General features: G+C 44.1%; 1 protein-coding gene and 1 long non-coding RNA gene across 3 annotated transcripts in view; one reads left to right on the top strand and one right to left on the bottom strand.

The window, feature by feature from the left end:
* The window catches only part of LOC135101199 (GATA-binding factor C-like), a 96,386-nt gene that overhangs the window by 13,505 nt on the left and 64,993 nt on the right, over positions 1-17,888 (bottom strand). For both annotated transcript variants that reach the window (XM_064004808.1, XM_064004807.1), the window contains exons 3-4: positions 11,162-11,307; positions 10,682-10,807 (exon numbers count right to left, since the gene is read on the bottom strand). In XM_064004808.1, the coding sequence (XP_063860878.1) occupies positions 10,682-10,807; positions 11,162-11,307 (272 nt within the window). The remainder of the gene's footprint in view (positions 1-10,681; positions 10,808-11,161; positions 11,308-17,888) is intronic.
* The window catches only part of LOC135101201 (uncharacterized), an 86,000-nt gene that overhangs the window by 22,606 nt on the left and 45,506 nt on the right, over positions 1-17,888 (top strand). The window lies entirely within an intron of this gene.

Below are 17,888 nucleotides of genomic sequence, written 5' to 3'. Positions count from 1 at the left end.
TCGTTTTCCCACACCGTTGTTTTTCATTGGTGGTGCAGAATCTTCGTTAAATTATCACTAGAATCATGAAAACACCAAGCAAAATCCTAATAGCATCGTCTCACTTGTTTTTTTTTTTTTCTCTCAGTTGGTTAATTAGTTACGTAGGATCATTGCTAAAGTATAACTAGGATCACGAAAACACCAGGCAAAACTCTAATAGCTCCGTGGTTTAAAAGGATTCTGGTCAACTTGCTGAGGAAATACATGCACATTACCTAATATTTATCCCCGAGTCTCCACACTATATACTCTTTATGCTTCCTCCTCGTGCGGGGCCGCGGAAATGTAACTTAATATGTAACCTGTAGTGATATCAACTCCTCTCTATCTGTATACTTAGTGACCGAAATGAAACTGATAATTTGGTTAAGTATTATTGGAGAGAATGCTTGTAATGTTGACGAGATCGATAGATAGTTAGAGAGAGAGAGAGAGAGAGAGAGAGAGAGAGAGAGAGAGAGAGAGAGAGAGAGAGAGAGAGAGAGAGAGAGAGAGAGAGAGAGAGAGAGAGAGAGAGAGAGCTTCTATAAAAGACTAATATCTTAATTTAAACATCTTTATAGTCATCAGTGGTAGTGATAATAGTAGTGGTGGTGATGGTGATGGTTAGGTTTTATCAATGGTATGTTCTGTTATTAGTGATGATGGTGATGACCGTAATGTTAATGGGGTGCTAATGGTGATGCTAGCGATAGTCATGGTGCTTGTGGTGTTACTGCTGTTGCTGCTGCTGATAATGATGGCATAATGGTGTTAAAGACAGTGGTGATGATGATGGTGGTGACGGTGGTGGTAACAGTCAAGTGGTAGTGATAGGTAATGTATTAGTAATAGTGGTAGTTGTAGTGTTGGTGATGATGGTGGTAGTAGTAGTAGTAGTAGAAGAGGTGATGGTGGTAGTGATCTGGATAGTGGTATTGGTGAAGATGGTAGAACTGGTGGTGGGTGGAATGGAAATATTGAGTACAGTAGTATTAACAATAATGGTAGCGGTATTGGTAGTAAGGTAGTAGTCGTAGCAACAGTGGTAGTAGTATTGCTGGTAATGGTAGGAGTGCTAGTAGTGTTATTGGTTGTACTGGTGGTGATGATGGAGGTAATGCGAACAGTAGTATTAATAACAATAGCATTAGTAGCAGCAGCAGCAGAAGCAGCATTAGCATTAGAAGCAGTAACGTCAGAGCAGCAAGCGAATCGGTCCCACTCAGGCCGCCCCGCCCTCCTAGCCCTCCCCGCGGCCTGCATCGTGGCATGCCCAGGAACGCGCTGATGCCGCCGATAATCAAGCCAGAGATCTGACGAGGAGCTTTTAAGTGACGCACTGCCATACCTCAGGGAGGGCCGCAGGGGTGCCGCCGCCGCCACCCCGTCTGCCACCCTACTTGCCCCGGGGCTCCCTGACTCCTTGGCTCCTCCTCCCTCAGGTAATGTAGGGAGGAGGAGGAAGAGGAGGAGGAGGAGGAGGAGGAGGAGGAGGAGGAGGAGGAGGAGTAGGAGGAGGAGGAGGAAAAAAAGCAACTAGTGCAATTTTTCTCTCTTAATGTGAAATGGCTTAATGTGAAATGGCTAGGAGAGAGAGAGAGAGAGAGAGAGAGAGAGAGAGAGAGAGAGAGAGAGAGAGAGAGAGAGAGAGAGAGAGCACATCTACAAGCACTTCCTAGTACCTCCCACTCTCTCCCACAACAATCAACGTATCCCTTCATTGAGTGTGAGTCTTAGTGGCCGTCACCATTGGCCCATCACAAAGGGGCGGCGGGGAAGGGGCAGCACCTCTAGAAAAGTGACAGAAATGGCTGCTGCTTTCCCGGCTCTGCGTGCTGCTTGGCCACGCCCACGCCGGCAAGGGGGCGGAGGAGGGGGCGGGGACGTGTATGGCGGGGGGCGCAGAACGAAGGGAGGAGGATTAAGGCTAAATAGTGGCGAGAAAGGTCTACATTAACTTAGAAGAGAAGCGGTACAAAATAGAAAAGATAAGTATCTGAAGAGAGAGATGGAAGAAGAGGAGGTGGAGCAAGAAGAGAGGTTCAAAGTAAAAGAAAAAAAATGCTGAGAAAACTCTACATAGATTGAAAGAGAAAATAAATCGTGCTGAAGTTAGAGGAGAGAACAAAACATAGGTAGAGAGAGGAAGAAGAGGAGAAGGAAGAGGAAGAGCAGATGAAGGAAGGCGATAACATAACACTGGCGATAAAACTTTTAGAATAACATATGTGGAGACGAAACGAAGCATAAGAAGGGTGAAGAAAATACCTGACGTGGAGGAGGAGGAGGAGGAGGAGGAGGAGGAGGAAGAGTTGAGGAGGGGGAGGAGGAGAGGGAGGAGGAGGCCCCAACAAAATGCTACCAATACTTCACGTCTCCCTTAAGTGTTGTTTACTGCCACTTAAGGCTCTCCCTCCCTCGCGCCTAAAATCATCCTATTAATCTCATCGTAAAAAAAAAACAGAAGTGAAATATTCATGTTCTAAAAAAGTGAACGTCAACGAAAATAAAACGTATCATGACAGGAAGATGAGAATATTATACGTATTAAATGTATCGTATGTATGTAGTGGAGGACGTAATGTCAGGTGGCTGTGTTTATAAGGAGATTCATGTAATAATATATTTTTTAAGATAGACTAGTGTAAGTTATACAGAGATAACGGTATGACACAGGTATTGCTTTCTTTCTTGCAGCCCTTCCATTAGAGAAAACGTCCTGGAAACTTGGCTATGAGAATGCTTTAATACAACTTCATACAAGAAATATAGCGTTTAGTTAATGGGATACCCTGAAAATTTTGTTATGTGAATGTTTTAATACGATTTTATACAGAAACTGGGGTATATGTTTCAGCGGGAGAGGCAGCGTTAACTTGTAGCTCTTGATGACACCATGAACTCGTTATTGCTGCGCATTTACTCAACTTTCACATACTACCTGAATCAGTAACATCAAACTCTCACTTACTCCTATTCCACAAAACAAACTTTTTATATGAGAGGAGCGCTGGGCAAGTGTTACAGAAAGATGGAAGAAGGGCTCACAAAGATGACAGTCCATAAGGAATAGAGAGAACGGTAAGCCCCTTAATACCTATTCACTGTTATTTGACTCCTCTTTCCTTAACCACTAGCCACTCTGAGACATTTCTTCTTGTTCTACTGCAATCTTTAAACACTTTACTGGCTAGAAATTCCAAAATCTATTTTTTTTTCTAAACCCTTTTCTTTCTTGTAGACGCTTATACAGATTTCATACATTGTGCTTAGCGTCGTGAATGGTTATATATCCCAGGGAAAAAGTTAATATTACGTAGTTTCAAAAGTTTGCGTAAGTTTTTAGATGATGTTGGCGGATGGTAAACTTTACGTGTTCAGGAGTTGCCTTGTCTAGGTCAGCAAGTCTTGCAGTCTCCCTGTTTTCTAATGTTCTAATGTTTTAACTCTGCACCCACACCATCCTACTTCACCATCACCACAACCTTGTCACTTGCGCAGCCAAACGTTCCTACCTATTTAATTAGAATTCATTATTTTCCTTAAGTCATTTAGCCACTCAATTCTTTCTTCATACTTTTCTTGTGTTTTATTTTCTCCTCGGCTCGAATGAGGTTACAGAGCCATTGTATTTTGGCTACAACCAACCCGTCACCGTTCTTCTTGTCTCTCTCCTTTCACCTTACCCTTCTCTCTGCTCCCCCTTCCCTCGCCTCCTCTTTCTTTCCGTCCATGATATCCACAAGATTTTTCCTTCACAACTTTTTTTAAACCACCATCTTTCCCTCAGGCGTCTTGTCATCAGGTATATGGAAGTCCTTAGCATCTCCCTCTAATGACTAGCCTCCCATTCCCCGCCACGTGCGCCGCCAGAGCCCCCGTCTATCGCGCATTTAGCCTTGAGCTGGTTGGGCTGAATGAATGAATTTGGTCGCCATAGGAGAGATAGTATCGCGGAAGACCAGAATCGCCCGACATCTTTATATCGCACATAATCGGAGTCGCTGTTGATAAGGGAGTGTATCTCTCATCGCGGGCGTGGACGAGATCGCGCGCCCTGATTCTCGCGGCGTATCTCTCGAGATTAAATATATATCTGGCTATGTTTTGTGCCTTTTTGCCCGCGAGTTAGAGTTATGTCACCTGCCATTCCGAGATTTTCTTAAAGCTTAGAGTGTTTTGGGAGTGAGTGTAGTCATTATGAGGCCAATATTTTGCTGTGGGTCGAGAAGCAGATCACAGGAGTAGGTTTCGAGGCTTTACTCGTACTACAAAGCTTACTAGTACACACAACGCTTTCACGATTTCACGAAACACGAAGCAATTAAAAATCAATATTTGTATATGAGCAAACTTTACGAAGCCAATATTTTGCTACAGGTCGACAAGTAAATCACAGGAGTAGGTTTCGGAAATGTTACTTGTACTACAGCGCTTCTACACGCGATTTAATGAAACGCGAAGCAAACTTTACGAAGCTAATATTTTGCTACAGGTCGACAAGCAGATCGCAGGAGTAAGTTTCAGAAACGTTACTCGTACTACACGTAACGACTTAGACTTAACGAAACTAGAAGCATTTAACGGGTAACATTTATATAAGATCAAAGCTTTACGGAGCCACCATTTTTCACAGTGGGTCAAGAAGCAGATCACGGGAGTAAGTTCGGAAACGTTACTTGTACTACAATGCTACTAAACACAACTCAGGGGCGGCAATTAAGAAGTAACATTTATATACGCGTGAACAGTACGAAGCCAATATTTCGCTTACGTCGAGGAGTAGATCACAGAAGTAACTTTGGAAACACTATTACAGCATTACCACCACTACTACTACTACTACTATACACAAACCAAACCGGGAGCAGGAGCAGCAATTAACAAGTAACATTTATATACGAGCAAACGTTTTCGCCGCGTCTTGTCTGTCTTTCTTTCCTCAGCCGCAATTTACTGAGCGCCCATAACCAAGATAAATGAGTGGAGATGCGAGAGAGAGAGAGATTCTGATCTAGCGCTCACCACCATGAACCCGCGCGAGGCTGCCTGGGCGAGATTTCCCTCAGATCCTGGGTGGTGCTGGTGGTGGTAGTGGCGGGTGGTGGTGGTGGTGGTGGCCCTCCCCGATTCACATCTCGCCATCTCCGCTATCTCACAGATGGTCATCAATCCTTTATCTTGCTCGAGTATCTCTCCATCCAAGCACCTCCTCCTCCTCCTCCTCCCCTCGGAGCCGCACCTGCTTACGTTGTGTGTGTGTGTGTGTGCGCGCGTGTGTGTGTGGGGGTTTGTGTGTTGAGAAAGGGAGGGTGCGGGAGCGTGTGGGAGTCACGAGAGAGAGAGAGAGAGAGAGAGAGAGAGAGAGAGAGAGAGAGAGAGAGAGAGAGAGAGAGAGAGAGAGAGAGAGAGAGAGACAATGAACCAGAAGGCAAGAGTATATGAAAATGATAATGAAAGTGAAAAGTTTGTTGAAGAAGAATTCGTACGTTTCTTTCAAGTAGAGCAAGGAACACACGAACACAAGACCACGACGAGACAAAAAGAAGAGCCCAGCTGACCTCCGCAAGGCAACTCCGGAGAATGACTGCGGTGAAACTAACAGTGACTCATATCATGCCTTGCTTTGAGTCTGTTTTTACCGGAGAGGCGGAGGCAGACTGCTATCCTTCCCCTACACTAGATGCTCTTTAGACTCTTTACCAACGGAGGGGGAGCAGGAGACCACAGCAAGGCCACGAGCAGCAACAGGGTGACCGTCAGGAGATAAGATCGGCAAACAGTACCATATGCATACGACTGAACGCCCACACTCAACTTACGCACTTAGGTGTACGGCCAGTATTCTATAACGCTTTGCTCTCTCACCACGACTGTTTTCAAAGACCACAGATGATTATATTAGCCGGGTTGTTAAGAATGTTTCTCCTGTTAATAATGTAGAATTCTTGTTTTTATGTCACCAGAATCATATGAACACCTTTAAAAACCCGTGTCACTTCGATTGGGGCCTTTTGAAAGTAGTCGAGGTGCGGCACAGAAGTGTTTCAGAATATGATCGTGTGTGTGTGTGTGTGTGTGTGACAGTTCTCTCTATCTTTATTACTTGTGGTATATGGTTCCAGGTGTGTGGTAATTAAGACCACAGGTAAAGTTTGCATATCCGAGTACAAGAGAGAGAGAGAGAGAGAGAGAGAGAGAGAGAGAGAGAGAGAGAGAGAGAGAGAGAGAGAGAGAGAGAGAGAGAGAGAGAGAGATGCTATGCTTTCTGTAAACAAGCATCGATTTTTCGGATGGTTAGACTAGAAATTTCACGCTACATTCCTTATCTAATCTCATCCTGGAGCAATTTGTCTCTTCGCCGCGACTTCTGTAAACAAACATTGACTTCCTCGAGTGACTTGGCCCATTTCTACACACCATCTAATCTCACTTTCAAGCAACTTATCTCTTAGCTTTGACTTCTGCAGTGAACCTTTAACAGTCGTACACAAGGCTCCCAGTTTTACGTGAGTTATTGAGTCTTTGCAGGTAAAGAGTCGGATAGAAGATGTTGAATGCGAGTTGTGTGTGAGGGAGCCAGAAATGAATGTAGAGGTTTCAGTGATAGAAAGTTATGCATGAGTGTTTTTGTTTAGTGTTGGTGTCGCTACTTTGATTCAGAATGAGGTTATGTAGTGTATATATTTTGTTTACTCATTGTATTTACTTGCTTTCTTTCTCCACTCTTTTTCAAGTTGATTCGTTTCCTCCTTCCTTCATGTGTTATTTTTTTTATCTGTTTCTTTTCTGAGTTTATTGTTTTTTTTTTTTGTTTTCTTTGGCTTCATTCATTCATTCGCTCACTCATACATTCATTCATTTTCTTTGTTTCTTTATTTGTCCTTTGTTTGTTTGTTTCTTTCTTTCGTGTGTTTTCCATGTGTTTATTTGATCCTCTCTTTCTTTCTTTCTTCCTTAAATATTTACTTCAGTCCTAATTTCATTCTTAACTTTCTTCTCTTCTCTTTGTCATTCCATTGCCATATATTTTTTTCTTTCTCTCTATTTAAAGTTTTCTTCCTTTTGTCATTGGTTTTTGTCAATTTTATTCCCTAATTTCTTTTTTCTATTTTTTTTGGGGGGGTTGTTTTTCCGTTCCACTTCGTTTCTTCCTCTTGTTTCCTGTTTTTTTATTTTTTTTTTATTTATGTCATGTGTTTGTTCGAATCTGTCTCAATCTTTATGCCTTGTCTTTCATTCAGAATGTTTGCCTCCTTGAAAGTGTGCCGGGGCGAATACCTTGCCCTCGTGTTTTACTAAAGTGAGCCAGAGTATGTATGTTGTTCACTTTCATATAATCTTTAATAGAAATGAGAAAATAAGGGAAACTGCAAGAAATCGTCAGCCCCACAGGTAACGGTCTGAATGCAACATACCTACGTATTTCCACATATCATCCTTCTCTATGAATTTATCTAGTCTTCTTTTAAAGCTCCCTACTGAATCAACACGAGCAACCTGGTTATTGAGTGTATTACATTTATCTACCATTCTTTTTGGGTGCTAATTCTTTCCTATTTCTCGTTTACATCTAACTTTATCAACCTTGAACTCATTATTTCTTGTTCTATCCTTATTACTGACTCTGAGAAATTTGTTTATGTCGACCTTGTTATGTCCTCTGTACCACTCAAAGACCTCTATCAGATCCCCTCTTAACCTACGCCTTTCTGTCAACTATACCAGTGTTTGAAGTGAAGCGAAAACACGAATTAGTGATAGATGAACAATACAAAAATGTTTTCAACGATAGCATAAAAAGCGAAAAAAAAAAAAAAAATCCACCAGATATTTTTAAATGAGCTTTTGTTCCGTGGTTTTGATGAAAATATTTTAGAGTTATTCAATTCTGAGTGACGCAAGAGAAGGGAGAACAGTCCCCCGCCGTGCTTGGAGCCTGGGTAGTTACTGCTGCCGTTATCACTACAATACTTCATTTTATTTTTTCCCCACCTGAAGATGTTGGTGATTCCTGCATGGCTTAATTTTGGTGGATATATTTAATTGCAGCTTTTTTGGAGGGCTAGTTCCGGATAACTCGTCTTCACTTCTTAATTTGGATCATGTTTAGGCGCATTAGCTTCTTCGTGCTGGTTCCATCAATTCCCGCCACAGCAGCTCACTCGTCTTCACCTTCACTATGTCCTCTGCGTCTTGATTTATTTTATTTTTTTGTATAGTTTTATTTGCATCATCGTCTTTATGTTGCTCTGTTTAATTCTCGCCACAGCAGATAACTCGTTTTCGTCTTAACTGCGTTTTCGTTCGTTTCAGTTTGGTTTATAGGTTTGGGCTGGTTCCGTTAATTCCTCGTTTTCCATTGAACTCTGTCTTCTGCGTCTTCTTCTGTTATACCTTTCACCCGCTTGTCTTCGTTCATTGTACCAGTAAACCTTCTCTTGGTCTTCCACACCTATCACCCGCTGGCATTGCTTCAGTGTATCTATAAACTTTCTTCGGTTTTCAGTTCTTGCTTGCTTCTGCTTGGCATGTCCATCTCTGGCATCTTCCACCTCACGTACTCGTCTTACTGCACCTGACCAAACATTAGTATCTCTCCTTTTTGGCTCTGTTTCTAAACATTAATACCTACAGTAAAATTTTCAGGCGAACAACTGTAACTTTGCTTTAATGATAAACTGATGACTAGGGATGTGCAGCCGTCACTCGTAGCCCTCTCTGCATTGTAATCCCTTCATCGACGGTTATTACCCCTTTCAGTCTATCCACGCCTCCAAGCTCTCTCTAGTGATGCCTGCCCCCTCCTGTTCCCTCTCCTCCTTTCTTCCCTCCCCCACTGTCCCGGCACCGCCTCCGCCTCAGACTTGTTCCCTTTAAAAGCCAAGATAAAAAGTTTGCCTTCTTGTAATTTGAGTGCATTGTTCCTGTTGTTTGAGTTTTTCTTTCCTCTTTTCTTTTATCTATTTTTCTTTTTTATTTACTTTTATATTTTTATTAGTAGCTGAAGAGAATCTTAAATACGTACTGGTATGTATTGGTATTAGGTATCTTTTATACAGGGACTGCCACGTATAGGCCTGATGTCTTGCAGCTTTCCATATTTTCTTTTGTTCGTATGTATGACGAATATTGTGCGAGTCTCATGTAGCCTCCACAGACATCCTACACTTATCATTTAGTGTTACGGAAGACGATGCATAATTCTAGACTAAAAACGCAGCTGCCTTAACCAAGAATGAAGTGTGGTAATGGAGGGCGTGGCGGTGCGTGGGCAGCTGCTGCCCTTCACACCCTGAGAACTTGTCAGTCTGGGGGTCTCGCGAGGCGCTGCTTGGGGTGCAGGGCTGTGCCTCGCCCCGATGATGGAAGCGCGCAGTCTGTTGTCATGATGAAGATCCCACCGAACCATATCAATATTAATGGACCAGTTTTTGTGTTTGGAATTGTTGGTGTGTTTTGCTTGACATGACATATTGGCGAGAAATCGGTCAAATTTTTTTTTTTTTTTTTTTTTTTTTTTTTGGTATTACTGACCTACTTGCTTTGACAAGACTTAACTCTTATGCTTACTTGTGTTCGGATTTGTAGGTGTGTTTTGGTTTTCATGACATTGGCAAGAAACAGGCCAGACGTCAGTATTTTTGTATTACTTAGTTGCTTTGATTACTTTTGCTCTTATTTCACAACCTATACATTTAGACAAAACAGGATTCAGTCTGTCACCTGAAGCTCACACACACACACACACACACACACACACACACACACACACACACACACACACACACACACACATACGTACGTGTAACAAAATAACTAGTCTTTACTTGTGTAGCAAACTCGTGTTGATCACGGAGCACAAATAGCGAGACGATTTGGTCTGAAAACAAAGTGTCTTGGCATGAAACACGACACATGCAGCGCTGCCCAGCCACCAGTCACAGGCGGGCATTTTGTATTCCTAGCTACCCTGCGTGCCAATGTCTCGAGCATCCCAAGCAGCCTCACACTTGCTGAGGGAATGGACGGGGGAGTGTAAATGAAGCGGCAACTGTCTTTGACGATACGGATTCTTCGACTGGAGATTAAGTTCCTTGATTTAATGTAACTTTTTCTCCATGACTTGTACAGGTTCCTCTCGATTCGATGCCACGAGATTCAGTGAAGTATTCGGGACAACTGTACTGCATCTATTGACGTGGACCTATGTTGATATGTATGTTGATGGCGACTAGGAAGGTTAAAAGTAATATGTGTATCTTGATGTCTCTCTCACATCTTGTTGTCAAACGTGCAATTAATTGGCTATCCGAGTTTATATAATTTGTAAATGACGTGGAAAAAAATACACTACGTTGCTCTATGAATGTAATGAAATATTTTGACGTACTTATTGTTAATACCGATATAAACAGATGGGCAGGCTGACTGAGAGACAAACTGACAGGTAATGCGGCTGACAGATCCTGCAGATACATAGACATGCTTTATTGACCACGGATTTATAAGCTTTATGTGATACATCCACGAGCAACTCCTTATTTGATTAGATTCACAACCATAAGTTAAATTAATAGTTCAAAGCACACACACAGACACACACAGACACACACACACACACACACACACACACACACGCATGGGCAGTACTCACGTTGTGCAGCTTGTAGTACAGGCCACACGCATTACACACTGGCTCGCCGTTCTGGTTGCGTCGCCACAGCGTGGTGGTGGTGGTCTTGCAGTTGGCGCAGCTGGTGCCCGCCCGCCGCTGGGCCGACTGTGGGGAGATCTGGTTAGTGCCGCCTGACACACACACACACACACACACACACACACACACACACACACACACACACACACACGCACGCACGCACGCACTTTCTCTCTCTCTCTCTCTCTCATGGTCTAGATTGTCAATAAATTTAGTACGACAGACCAATACGTAAACACACTCCCTCTTAATTGACAGAAACTGCTTAATAAAGTTTTATAATGTTCATCTGTCACTCCTGCAGACTAATGTAATATACCGGAAATTTCTCTGCCTTAAGCTGGAATTAAGCTACCCACTGTAATGAACAAAATGCTGCGTTACGCGGCTGTGTTCGTCAGGCGGGCCAGTGGGACTCACCATGCGCTGCTTGGGCTTGATGAGCGGGCGGTTCTGTCCGTTCATCTTGTAGTAGAGGCCGCAGGCGTTGCACAGGTAGTGGCCGTTGCCGTCGCGTCGCCACAGCGGCGTCGACGTGGCGCCGCAGTTGACGCACTCACGGCCCTCTGTGGGACATGAAGATGGTGAGGACACACGGCACTAGATCGGCCCAGAGATATTCACAGAGATCCACCGCTTCAGAAGGGGACATTAAGTTTGATCAAGTACTTTAACTACAGTAAGTGAGAACTTGGAGAGTACAAAAATAAGGTAAACCTCAGTAAGAAATCATTAGATATTCAGCAAAATATTTCAGAAACTTTGCAAATCAATGATAAAAAATAATCACGTTATAATGAAATAACGAAACATATTAAAAAAAATATTAGTGGCCAGTGAGTGAGTGAGTGAGTGAGTGAGTGAGTGAGTGAGTGAACAATTCAGGTGAGTGAGCAATACACGTGTCATAATGAGTTGATGAATGTCTGTGTGAGTGAAGGCAATAACTAGAAATCATTCTATAAAAAGCAGCATGCTAAACAAGCAGGATAAGCAAGCAGAAAAGAAAAGCAAGCAGAAAGCAGGCGTCTTCATGAGCAGCATGCATCCTTCACCCTTCCCCCTTTCCCCTCACCGCTCCCCTTTCCTCTCGCCCCACCCGTCCCCTTCCCCTTTCCTCCGCACCTCAAGGCTGGAATGTAAGCGAAAAAGTCTGATCCTAAGTCAAGTGACACACATCACTCACTCCCACCGCGCTTCTTGTTTCCCTTCAACACTAGACCGCTTTGTAGGAAGACTTGTCAGAATATCCGAGGACTCACACCAGTGTTCTTTAACGCATTGGACTCATAAAATTTGTTCTCAAAGGCCACAGATATGACTACAAGGATTTTCATTGAATTTTCTCCCATTACCAATTCATAATCCTGGTTAAACTATCGTTAGAGTCATGAAAACAGTCTTGAAACCCCGATAATCTTCACACACTAGATAATGTTGAGTGTAATTGAGGTAAGACGCTTAAACGTTTCAAAATATGGACCTTACGAATGATTAAAAGGAAAAGCATAATAAAAAAAAAATAGCGTAGAGATTATTTAACTTTCTGAACACGGCTGTACCTCTTTTCATCCTCTGCTCGCCTCACAATCAGGAATCATTAACGACACTAGTCAATAATTGCTTGCTTATTTCATTACCAATTCTTTTTTTTTTTTTTTAGTGGCGTGTGTGGCCGCAGTTGCAAAGAATGGGAGAGAGTGTAGAAGTTATATTGTAGTAAAGAAGGGAGGAGATCGGGGGAGAGACACAGAGTGAGATGGAGAGACGGTGCCTGCGGAGGAGTTGTAAAAGAATGGGAACAAGAGAAGATGTAATAGACAGGAATGACTGAGGAAGACTCGTACATGGCGCCAACTCCTGACACTTGGGAAACGAAGAGAGGAGGAAAAGTAAACGAAGACAAAGAAGAGGAAGAAGAAGAAGAAACTACCATGACTAGATCCACTCCGCCAGAGAGAGAGAGAGAGAGAGAGAGAGAGAGAGAGAGAGAGAGAGAGAGAGAGAGAGAGAGAGAGAGAGAGAGAGAGAGAGAGAGAGAGAAAACGATCACGGAGAGAAGGAGGAGGAGGAGAAAAAGGATGACGAGGAAGAGAAAGAAAAGAAGAAGAAGACGAGGAAAAGGAAAGAGAAAACGAAGATGAAGGAAAAGAGGTAGAAGATAAAAACAGAGTAAGAAAAAAAAAAAAAAAAGAAGAGTAATAGTACTAGAAGAGGGAATAATAGTAGTAGAACACGAAGAATTCTAACCAGCACTCATGGGGAGACAGAGGAACACCAACCCAGCCAACAACCCCGGCAACCCATGCAGTGTGAGCAGGGCACGGCGGCTGCAGCGAGGGAGGGAGGCGAGAGACGAGACAAGGCAAGAGGCGAGGCGGCCCCGTGAGAGCTGGACCTCCGCACCCTCGCTCCCAGACACACGTGATAACTTCTCGATAATGGAAATGTCATTCGTATCTCGGAAAGGAAAACTTTTTCACCACAATTAATCATTCAAAAATTAAACTGTTACGCGTGTGAGGCAAAATGGGGCCTTGGACAACTAACTAGGGTCACTGTGGATCTGCTTTGTTGTTGTTCTATGATTGAATAGCTTCCTTATACTGGTATGTTTTCTCCTCATTTGGTTAGCACGTCTTGAAGTGTGGCGGCCAGTTTGATGCCTCGATATTAGGGCGCGGCTTATTTTGGTCTTTCACAAGTCGACATCGGGCAGAACATTCTCGTCCTCTTAACAAAAATCCTGATCCTTTATTAACAAGCATTCCAATCCTTTCTAGCAAGCATTCCTGTTCCACCCAACAACCAATGCACTTGCTTTCATGTGAGGAGGAAACGTAGAGACTTACACCAATTTCACGAGCTCAAGAAGAAGGGAGAGGATAAAGGTAGTGGATGGGGCAGGTAGTGAAGGAGGTGGGAGAGGTGGGGGTGGTGGATGCAGGAACGAAGAGTAACAGAGAGGGTTGTCTTGTTTCTCACCGCTGATCCCTTCTATCGTAGGTCTATACAATGGTGATACAAGATAAATATGATGGCTTCTTGCAGCTTCCCATGGTATCTTATATTTTTCTTCTCTTCGTATGTAAAACTGGTAGGTGAGATGGAAACCTTGACATCTTGTTTAAACTCCTCGTACTCTTAAACGCTTTGAACTCTTAACAAAACTATTTTTCAAAGTCCACAGAGATGATTACTACTGTGTAAGAAGGACGTACAAACTCAAACAGAAGCCTTGAAATCTTACTGGAAAAAAAGTCCTCATATCTTTGCTTTGAATTTCTATCAAAACAATTTTTCAAAAGTGAGGCGCACAAGCAGAACTGATGCGGTAGCACGTCTGTCTGTCTGTACGTGGCGAAGAGTAACGTACTGAGAAAGGGAACCAGAGAGAGAGAGAGAGAGAGAGAGAGAGAGAGAGAGAGAGGGAGAGAGAGAGAGAGAGAGAGAGAGAGAGAGAGAGTAATAAAGATATGGAGACGCTTTTGTGGTGTCCTTTCTTCGAGGGAGAGAAAATGGTTAATCTACGTCGGGTTTGGTCTATCTCTCCTTCCTTCCGTCGCGTGTGCGGGAAAAATTCTTTGTTAGGGAAGACATGTGGTCCGGCGAGGCTCCTTCACTTTTCATTTTCTCACAGTGCCGTGTTTTCAGGCGGGTATATTCTCTCTCTCTCTCTCTCTCTCTCTCTCTCTCTCTCTCTCTCTCTCTCTCTCTGTCCCTTCCGTTTTTCCTTCTTTTTACCTCTCTTCCTTCCCTTTTTCTACTCTCTCTCTCTCTCTCTCTCTCTCTCTCTCTCTCTCTCTCTCTCTCTCTCTCTCTCTCTCTCTCTCTCTCTCATTCGCGTGAATTGAGCCACACACACACACACACACACTCTCCCCGGCAGCGTGTGTTTTGGAGTTCTCCCACGCCAAGAGATGTTATCAGGCCATTCACCGCCGCCCTTCCCATGTCCCGGTTTATGCAATGTTTGTTTTTCGAAATCATTATTATTTCTCCTTATCGTTTCCGCCGCCTGTAAAACTCGCGGCAATTATACGTGTGTGTGTGTGTGTGTGTGTGTGTGTGTGTGTGTGTGTGTGTGTGTGTGTGTGTGTGTGTGTGTGTGTTTTACTCTTTCTCTCTCTATTATTGTTGGTCTTACATTGCTTCATGCGAAATTTCACTGCTATGGCCCCGCGGGAGTGAAATGGAAGCTTTTGTGGAGTTTTGATTTCCAATAACTGCTTTGCTGCCTACAATGGGTGAGGAAGCTTGTTCACGACTATGCAGGGAGGCCGCGTGTGTGTGTGGGTCGCTTTCTTTGCCTGGCACACGGTGTCATAGGTACTGGTGTTGGTGTTGTACAAGGCGAGGTGTGTTGAAAAGTAGGTATCTATTTTTTGTCAGTGAGGCGCGAATTCTAAACTCTTAGGATTCTCATAAGTGCTCTTTTTAAAGGCCACAAAGATGATTAATCGGGATACGTATACATGCTACCTGTTCTTCTTACTAACAGCGTATTCTTAAGCGTTCATAATTGTCATAAACAGTGATTTCAAAGGCCACAGAGACGATTGGCAGCAAAAAATACACGCTATCTATCCTTGTTACTGAGGCGCGTATTCTTAAAGGCCACAGAGGCTAATAGTCAGGTTTTTATGCCTGCTTTTTTCTTTTTTTATTTCTATTAATGATGCAGAATCCTCGTTGATTTATCACTAGAATTATGAATACGCCTTTTTAAAACCCGAAACATCATCTAAAGCCTGTTGGAAGTTGTCAAGATAAGACGCGAAGACCCGAAAACATTTGTGTGTAGGTTCTTGAAGCGAGTGGTAGTAGTTAAATAGTAGTTAAATAGCACGCACCATTAATAGGTACTCGTGTTGGTACTGTCAAGGCGAAGGATGGTGAAGAACCACGTGGGGTTGGTACAGACGTGGCTAGAACTCGCATAACCTTCTGCGCTCACCACTGTTTTTGTCATGTCCCTCAATCTTACAACCTCTCGACAGTCTCCTGACAAAGACTAGCAGTTAGGCGAGTCTCATCCTGTATTCTTAAACACTCTTCTCTCTCATCAAGACTATTTTCAAAGACTGTAGGTTATTTGTTGGGGTCTCATGGATGTTCTTTTCATGAGTTGTTGGCATCTACGATAGGGATGGAAAGGAATTGAGATGGTGTGTTGATAAATTGCGGAAGGAGTAAAGGACGGAGAGAGAGAAAGAAAAGAGGGATGGAGGGCGTGGAAAAATTAAACATGGTAAGAGATATGGAGGATTATGAGACAGGAAAATTTGCAGGGTTTGAGATGTGAGAAAACGCCACACTGGAAGTCGAGTTCTGACCACGAGTGAACAGTGTAATACTCGTCACGCAATACTCGTCTAGCAATGGAAAGCTGTAGGCTGGTTAGAACAGCAGCTGAGTCATAAAAAGGAAATAACAAATGACCACTTATCAGATCGAGTTTTTTTGCGATTATTTTCCCGATAAACAAAAACACCACGGTAACAATAGGCCGCCTGCGTCCCCTGGAAGAAGGCGAGGCAGTGTGCTCGCAGCGGGAACCTCCACCAGCCCAGCCAGGCCTTGGACTCTGGGTCTTTTATCGACTCTTGAACTGATCGACGTACTGTTCACACACCTCTCTCTCCGTCTGTCTCTGTCTCTCTACAGGAATAATAAATCAACAGTAAGTATTAATAAAAACTACTGATTCTACATATCGAGTGACAATTTGTTTAAGAATATATAGACGGAGCTCAAGGAAGTGGTATTTATGTCACTTGTAACCAGCACCTCGCCATGTCCAGAAGCTGACTGAAACACCTTTTGCAGGGAAACTAATCCTAACTATAAGCATTAAATTCCATTTACAGTAGAGGTGTGTGTTGTAATACTTTTAGCTGATGTTCTCAAAGCTGCACACACACACACACACACATACAGCTGGTCTCTCTCCCTCACACTGGCGCTGCTAATGTATGTGGTGATGCTGGGAGCCGCCTACCCCTTCCTTCCTTCCTGCCTTCCTTCCTTCCCTCCCTCCCTTGTTGGTCTGTTAGTGGATACGAGGGACAAGGGAGGACATCTGGATTAGTGAACGGCCATGGACTGTTCCTAATCTCTCTCTCTCTCTCTCTCTCTCTCTCTCTCTCTCTCTCTCTCTCTCTCTCTCTCTCTCTCTCTCTCTCTCTCTCTCATACACACACAGTGGCATCAGCGCCCCTCCACGTCCTCTAGCGCTGTGATGTCGCCAGCGTGGACCATATGGAGTCCTAAATCCTGAGTGCGATAATGATCTCTCCAGCCATTATCGTTAGGGGTCGCTTTAGCTTGTCTCCCCTCCGCGGATAGGTGCGTTGTGTCCGCCCAGTGTCGTGTGCCCAGAGTTAGCGCCACTTTTGCCAGATCCGCAAATCGGCGCACCTCTGCCTTGCCTTCCTGCAGGCAGCTCACAGATGGCGTCATGGTGAGCTTTGAAACTATCTACCTTCATAAACTCTAATTTTTCGATGTGGACAACCTAGAAATCAGAAAACCTTAGGAAAATTTGAACAATTCGTATGTTTTTTTTCCGAGGGCAAGGTAATGTCTGGGCCTGGTAACTCTGGCCAGCACCTGCCCGATGTTATCGCCGCGGCGATAGCATCACGGGCAGGAGGGGCGCGCCCAGCCGGCAGGGAGGGGGACGCCCGGCAGCAGGGGGTCCCGCAGACAATAGGGACGCATATCCACCGCTTCCTAACCCTAAATAATGAATGAAATAGCGTGTATGTCAACTCTAAGTTAGTCTTCATTTTACATTACTCATGTTTCCGTTCTTGGGAGGGGAAGCCCCTCGCCTCGACTCAGTCTCTGCCACAACCGGCATGAGAACCGCCCGCCGCCACCTTAGCCTGCCAACCCTCACCCCGCACCTCCGCCGCTCCCCGCCGCCGCCAGGGAGGATCAGCGTGAGGGGCGGCGCGGGCACTGCTGCAGCGGGTACACGGCGGCCCTCGTGCATCAGCTGCGTGGTGTGCTGAGAGTGGCAGCGGCGGGGGGCGTCGTGCGTCACTTACTGCCTCCTCGCTGCTGACAAACTGTTTTATTTATTTTTTATTTTCTTTTGTTTAGTTGCAGTGACGCCTTTTTGAGCTTCTTTCATGTTACA

The sequence above is a fragment of the Scylla paramamosain genome, chromosome 6 (assembly GCF_035594125.1).
Source record: "Scylla paramamosain isolate STU-SP2022 chromosome 6, ASM3559412v1, whole genome shotgun sequence".
In the NCBI taxonomy this organism is placed as follows: domain Eukaryota; kingdom Metazoa; phylum Arthropoda; class Malacostraca; order Decapoda; family Portunidae; genus Scylla; species Scylla paramamosain.
This window is presented reverse-complemented; position numbering and strand designations above follow the sequence as displayed.